Consider the following 6,988-nt stretch of genomic DNA (forward strand, 5'->3'; position numbering starts at 1 on the left):
GCAGGTTATATGGGGGAAAAGAGGCTGTGATTGGCTGGGAGGCAGGTTATATGGGGGAAAAGCAGCTGTGATTGGCTGGGAGGCAGGTTATATGGGAAGAGGAGGCTCTGGTTGGCTGGCAGGCAGGTTATATGGGGGGGAAGAGGCTGTGATTGGCTGGGAGGCGGGTTATATGGGAAGAGGAGGCTCTGGTGGGCTGGGAGGCGGGTTATATGGGAAGAGGAGGCTCTGGTTGGCTGGCAGGCAGGTTATATGGGGGAAAGAGGCTGTGATTGGCTGGGAGGCGGGTTATATGGGAAGAGGAGGCTCTGGTTGGCTGGCAGGCGGGTTATATGGGGGGAAAGAGGCTGTGATTGGCTGGCAGGCAGGTTATATGGGAAGAGGAGGCTCTGATTGGCTGGGAGGCGGGTTATATGGGAAGAGAAGGCTCTCATTGGCTGGGCAGTGGGTGACGGGTGGGGAGGCTGTGGTTGGTTGGGTGGTGGGAGATTGGCTGGGAGGCGGGTGAGAGCGAAAGGGGAGGCTCTCATTGGCTGGGAGTCGTTATTCTACCTTCAGCCAATCCGCTTCTTAGCCTCCCGAGCCCCGCCCAAGCCGTCCCCATAGCCAATCGGGGTGCAGAGGGGGCGGGGCCCGTGCGTGGCTGCTCTGCGCCCTGCTGGGAGACTTTGAACTTGGGGCCGGGCCGTGGCGCGCGGCGCTGACCCCGGGCCATGGAGCGGCGGCCGGCTGGGTAGGGGCGGCTCGGCGCGGGGAGCTGGGGGTAGCGTGGGGGGCGTGCCCGGGGGGCGTGGGGTGCAGGGGGCTGTGGGGATGGAGTGGGGGGCGTGAGGTGCAGGGGGTTGGGGGGGTGGAATGGGGCGTGTGCCCGGGGGGGCGTGGGGTGCTGGGGGGGTGGAGTGGGGGGCGTGCACAGGGTGCGTGGGGCTGGGGGAGTGGAGTGGGGTCGGGGCGTGCAGGGGGTTGGGGGAGTGGAGTGGGAGGCGTGCCCGGGGGGGTGGGGTTGGGGGAGTGGAGTGGGGGGCGTGCATGGGGGGCGTGGGGTGCAGGGGGTTGGGGGAGTGGAGTGGGTGTATGCCTGGGGAGGGTAGAGTGGGGTGCGTGGGGCAGGGGGTTGAGGGGTTGCAGGGGGGGGTGTGGGGCTCGGGGGGGTGGAGTGGGATGCATGGGATGGGGTGGGCGTGCCTGGGGGGCTGGGGGAGTGGAGTGGGGGGCATGCACAGGGTGCGTGGGGCTGGGGGAGTGGAGTGGGGTTGGGGCGTGCAGGGGGTTGGGGGAGTGGAGTGGGGGGCGTGCACAGGGGGCATGGAGTGGGGGGCGTGCATGGGGGGCGTGGTGTGCAGGGGGTTGGGGGAGTGGAGTGGGTGCATGCTTGGGGAGGGTAGAGTGGGGTGCGTGGGGCAAGGGGTTGGGGGGGTGTGGGGCTGGGGGGGTGGAGTGGGGGGCGTGCATGGGGGTGTGGGGTTCAGGGGGTTGGGGGAGTGGAGTGGGTGCATGCCTGGGGAGGGTAGAGTGGGGTGCGTGGGGCAGGGGGTTGAGGGGTTGGAGGGGGGGTTTTGGGCTGGGGGGCTGGAGTGGGGTGCGTGCATGGGGATGTGGGAGGAGGGGGCAGGGCAGCGGGTGTGGACGGTACATAGTTGGGGGGATGTAGGAGCAGGGGGCTGGGTTCTGGGGTTGCGGGGGCTGGAAATCAGTGGGTGTGGAGGGTGTAGAGGCTCTGGGGGTGTGTGGGCGGAGGGTGGGGGAGCAGGGCTCTGGGGGTACTGGGGGGGATGGATGTGGGGGGGACGACAGGGAGAGCTAAATGTTCCAGGGTGAACAGGGAGGTGGGTGCAGTGGGGGGAATAGGTGCAACTTTGGGGAAGAGTTGGGGGGTAGGGTGCAGTGGGGGGCCTGGCACACTGGCAGGGGGAGCTGGTGGTCGGATCTGGGCTCGGCGGCCAGGTCTGTGGGGCGCTGACCCCTGCCCCGTGTGCCCAGGTCCCTGGGGCCACTCTCCGAGGAAACCTTTCTCGGCCTGGCCGAGGCCGGGGTGCGGAGCCCCGAGTTCACCGCGCTTTGCGTCCAGCTGGTGGGGGAGCTCCGAGCCCTCTGCCCCCTGGAGGAGGACGTCAGTCCCACCAGCCGTGAGTTACCTGCCGGGAAATGAGGAGGGAGGGGGCTGGCGCGCCGGGGGTGGGGAGCGGGACACGGGGCCTTTCCTCCAGCGGCCCTGGTGATGCTGTGACCTGCCTGACACCAACCCCGGAGTGACGGGGAGCTCCACTCCCAGCCGGGTCCCCTGGGTTCGTTATCACAGATAATCATATTGGCAGCGTAATTACACCCTGGGGAGGAAGTGTATCCCAGTGGTTAGAGACCTGGGATAAGTTTCCCGCCCTGCCACAGTCTCCCTGTGTGACCTTGGCCAAGGCACCTAGCTTCTCCGTGCCTCAGTTTCCCCATATGTGTAATAGGGATAATAGCTCTGCCCTGCCGCCCCAGCAGGGTGGTGAGAATAGATACACTCTGGGGTGCTCAGATGCTATGGTTATGGGGCACACAGATCTGCCAGAGAGAGAGATAGAGAGTGTGTGTCGTTAATCTGCGGAACTGGCTGCAGCAGGATGTCATGGAGGCAGATACACCCCAGTTAGTGATCCAACGGTTTATCACAAGAGTAATCCCATTTCCACACACACATCCCGCGCTCAAGCCAGCCAGTCCCCTGCCCTGGGGCTGGATGGGAGCCAATGCCCCCTGGGGGAAAGGCCCCGTGCCCCATTCCCCACCCCCTGTCCTGGGGCGTTCCCTCCCTAAGAGGCAGGGGTTGCTCCAGCAGCGGGGTGTTGGCTGTGCAGCCTGCCCACTCCGTGGGGTCGGGGTGGGGGGGCAGAAGCATGCCAGGGGCGCGGGGCCCAGGGATTCATCGGTCTCTCCTGTTCTGGTGCAGGCCCTGAAGACGCCGAGACTTTCCAGATTGAGCTGAGCGGGCTGCTGCAAGAACTGCACTGCCCCTACGCCGCGCTCACCACGGGGGATGTGACCGCCCGGCTGGGCAGCGCCCACAGCTGCCTCCAGCTGCTGTGTAAGTGACAGCGGGAAGGGCCCTCGCTAGTCGGTAGCCAGGACTCCAGGGTCCTATTCCCGACTCTCCCAGAGGAGTGGGGTCTAGTGGTTGGGGGAGAGCCAGGACTCCTGGGTTCTATCCCAGCTCTGGGAGGGGAGTGGGGTCTAAGCAGATGGTCTGGAAGTGGGGAATTGAATGCAGGAGTCCTAGTAGCCCTGGGCCAGATAAAGATCCCCGCCCCAGAGGGCTGGCGCATGTCTGACACCCGGTGCCCAGAGCACCCCCTCTGCCCTGCCAGCCGCAGCCAGAAGAGCCCCGTGTCTCTCTCACCCCGTGTTCTCTCCCAAGACTTCCTGAGCTCAGAGCTGCAGGCCGCCCGGCTCCTGAGCTGGAAACGCCCCCCTTCGCCGCGGCAGGGAGAGGGGGCCGACGCTGCCCGGCGGGAGCTGCGGCTCATCAGCCAGGCGCTGGGCAGGCCGGAGCCGGCCCCGACCTGCCCCGTTCCCCAGCTCCTGGAGGACATAAAATCCAAGGTGAGGAGTCAGATGCATCGATTGTTGGGAGAGCTTCAGGGCGCCTGGGGCTCGGGGACCTTTCCCCTCTGGGGACGCCAGCTCCGATCCGGCTGGCTCGGGGGGGCAGGGAATAGGACACGGGGCCTTTCCCCTCTAGGGGGCGCCAGCCCCGATCTGACTGGCTCGGGGGTCAGGGAATGGGACATGGGGCCTTTCCCCTCTAGGGGGTGCCAGCCCCGATCCGTCCTCGGGGCAGGGGCTTGGCTGCAGCTCCGAGGCACCGTGCCGTACAATGAATAAACAGGGCACCCCAGCTGCAGGACGACAAGCCCCTGTTGCTGTCTCGGGCTGCTGGAGCCTCCCGGCAGGTGCCGCCTTTCCCTCGCCAGCTGCGGTGCCCGCGCCATGTCTCCCTGCTTAATTCGCGTTCTCCCTCCTAGGTAGCGGAGGCCCTGTCCGCGCTGCCCCCCGGCCACCAGGAGATGGCGCCACTGCTGAGGGCGCCGCTGACGGCTCAGCAGTGGGTACGGAGGGGCCCGGGGGGGGCGCGTGGGCCAGCGCAGAACCCGCGGCTTTGCTCCTGGCTCAGGGCTGGCCCTGGGTCAGCTCCCGGCTGCTGCGGAGCCTGGCCTGGGCTGCAGGGTTCAAAAGCAGCCGAAGGGAGTTAGGCCCTTGATTGAATCCCAGCGCCTGGCTCCCCTGTTCCTGCCAGAGAATCCCGGTGCCTAACCACCCTGCACAGACCCACCCCATTGCATAGGGCTCTTAACAGACCTTCATTAAAGGATCATAACTGGGTTCGATCCCTGGCAGGGGACTGGGGTCTCGTGGGTGTGGGGAGGGGGGCTGGGAGTCAGGATTCCTGGGTTCCGCCCCTGCCTCCCTCTTTGGCTTGGAACAGGTAGCACCCCTCCCTGTTCCTCAGTGTCTCCCCTGAAGGGGGCCAGTGCAGTGGGAGGAAAAGGGGGGGCTGGCTTTTTGGCAGCCTGCAGCTGAGCGGCTGTCTCTGTCCCTCCCGGCTAGGAGGCGCTGGAGGGGATCCGGCGAGCCCTGTGCGCCGAGTACGAATGTCGCAAGCGCATGATGATCACGCGCTTCAGCGTCACCCTGCAGTCCTTCCACTGGTCCGAGAGGGCGAAGGTGAGGGGCCGGGGGGATTCCAGTGAGGGGAGAGGCCTGGCTGGGGCCGAGGAATGAGACACGGGGCCTTTCCCCTCTGGGGGGCGCCAGCTCCCGTCTGGCCCCAGGGCAGGGACTGGCTGGCTGGGGGGGCAGGGACTGGAACGTGGGGCCTTTCCCCTCTAGGGGGCTCTGGCTCCCATCTGGCCCCAGGGTGGGGACTGGAACGTGGGGCCTTTCCCCTCCGGGGGGCGCCGGCTCCTGTCTGGAGTTGCTGAGGCTGCGGAGGGGCCGGGTCCCAGGGACCCTGGGCCGGGGGTGTCTGACCTGGGCTGACGCTGTCTCACCGGGAAGGATTTTTCCTCCCACAGGCCCACGGCGCCGCCCTGCTGGCTGCCCTCTCCCCGCTGCGGCAGGCTGAGTCGGTCGCCTCCGGCGTCACCCTGGCCCGGCTGCTGGCCGCCCGCGAGGACGCCTCGCGCATTGTCAGTGCCAGCAGCGGGCAGTGCCGCCACCGGACCAGCTGCGCCATCAACAAGGTACGTGCAGCGCCCGGCCCGGGGGGGGAGGAACACGCTGCACTGCCCGGGCCGGGGGGGGGAACACGCAGCACTGCCCCGCAGCCCCACCCCCATGCAGAGCAGCTTGCTGCCGGCGCACGAGACCCCCCTCCCCCTCCTCGTGCGTCGCACCAGGACCAGAGCTCCGGCCGGGCCAGGCGCTGGGCCCTTCCCACCCCGCCGTTAGCTCCCTTTCGGGGTGGGTGCAGCGGGGGGGGCTGGGTGTCTCTCTTGCCTTTTACCTCTGCTCCTGTTTTTCCCCACCCCCCTGGCAGGTGCTGATGGGCGGCGTCCCGGACCGAGGGGGCCGCCCCAATGAGATCGAGCCCCCCATGCCCACGTGGGAGAAGAGGCGCGAAGGCGGGGGAGGCCAGCCGCGCTGGGGCCGCCGGGGCAAGAAGAAGAAATGAAGCCCGCTCCGTCTGTGCAGGGAGCTCCCCCCCCCGCATACACACTGCAGGGGGGACGGGCAGAACATCCGGGGGGCAAAGACTCAAGGACTCTAGAGCCCCCCTATGCAGAGTGGGCGGTGGAGGGGAGTTGGGGCTCAGAGGGGCTGCTGCCCCCTACAGCCACGGGGTGATAGAGCAGCTACTGATCAGAGGTCAGGATGCCTGGGTTCTGATCCCAGGTTTGGGAGGGGAGTGGGGTCTGGGGCTTAGAGCAGGGTGGGCTGGGAGCCAGGACTCCTGGGTTCCATCCCCAGCTCTGGGAGGGGAGTGGGGTCTGGTGGCTAGAGCAGGGGGGCTGGGAGCATAATAAGTCAGGCTTGGAAACTCTTGGGAGTGTACCATGTTGCACTTAACACATCGCCCAGCAGGGGGTGCTGCAGCTTTTGCCTTGGCAAGCGGAGCGGATTGCTTTGGAAGAGGGGGCGGGGGGGAGGATGATTCTCGTTTGTAAACTGAGGCACGAGGAGGTTGCCTTGCTGGCAGGTAGCGGGAGGGTCCTGCTCTGGGGACCCCGGCGGGCTGCGTTAGGGGGCTGGCAGGTGGGTCTGTGCTGTAAATTTCAGGCTCTGGCCTCAGTCAAGGGGTGGGTTTGTACTGTGATCGTTCCCGCCCACACGTTCTTTAAATGGATCCGGAGGGACCTTCCGAGGGGATTAAAGTGTCGAAGCAAACGGCTGCTCCAGCAAAAGCGCCGGGGCGTGGGGAGGGGGGCTGGGGTTTGTCCGCAGCCGGGGAATGTGAGGCGGGTTTGGGCCAAGCAGAGAGGGGCCGTGTGATAGTTTCCTGGGCCCCGATCCTGGAGTGCTGCACCCCCCACTCCCCAGCCCGGGGCTCCCCTCCCCCCCCAGCTCTGCCAATGCCCAGGCCTGGGAGGGGGTGGGTTAGGGTGGAGGAGCTGGGCTGAAGCTCTGAGCTGGCCTCACCCTGGCCCCTTGATCCCCTTCCCCCTAACTGCAGGGGGTGGGCCCCGGGCCCTGTTCACCTCTCCCCATGGTCGATGGGCAGTAACTCCGTCGGCATCACGTGACCCGAATCCTGGGGTTCAGGGCTCTGAATTTCAGGGGGTTGCGATGCTTGTGTGGGGATCCCCCGTCACACCTGTTGTTGCCCTGGGTGACGCTGATGAACGCTCTTGCCCGTACCCCCCCCCCCATCTCCATAATTATCTTCACATCCTAACAAAGGCCAGGAGGGGAAACTGAGGCAAGGCTGGTGGCGGAGTGGTCGACAGGCGCCCCGCAACTCGGTGGCATGGAGCAGAGGGGGCAGCTGTTGGCCTAGCCCAGGCCCGGC

General features: G+C 66.8%; 1 protein-coding gene across 1 annotated transcript; it reads left to right on the forward strand.

Moving 5' to 3' along the window:
* The first annotated feature begins 438 nt into the window (after window positions 1-438).
* On the forward strand, window positions 439-6,366 carry FAM98C (family with sequence similarity 98 member C). The gene is made up of 8 exons (XM_037884571.2): window positions 439-733; window positions 1,981-2,126; window positions 2,933-3,067; window positions 3,398-3,582; window positions 4,005-4,088; window positions 4,588-4,704; window positions 5,055-5,222; window positions 5,519-6,366. The coding sequence occupies exons 1-8, from the start codon at window positions 714-716 to the stop codon at window positions 5,651-5,653; spliced, it is 990 nt and encodes a 329-aa protein (XP_037740499.1). The 5' UTR covers window positions 439-713; the 3' UTR covers window positions 5,654-6,366.
* Window positions 6,367-6,988: the final 622 nt, after the last annotated feature.

This window comes from Chelonia mydas, chromosome 23, assembly GCF_015237465.2.
Source record: "Chelonia mydas isolate rCheMyd1 chromosome 23, rCheMyd1.pri.v2, whole genome shotgun sequence".
In the NCBI taxonomy this organism is placed as follows: Eukaryota; Metazoa; Chordata; order Testudines; family Cheloniidae; genus Chelonia; species Chelonia mydas.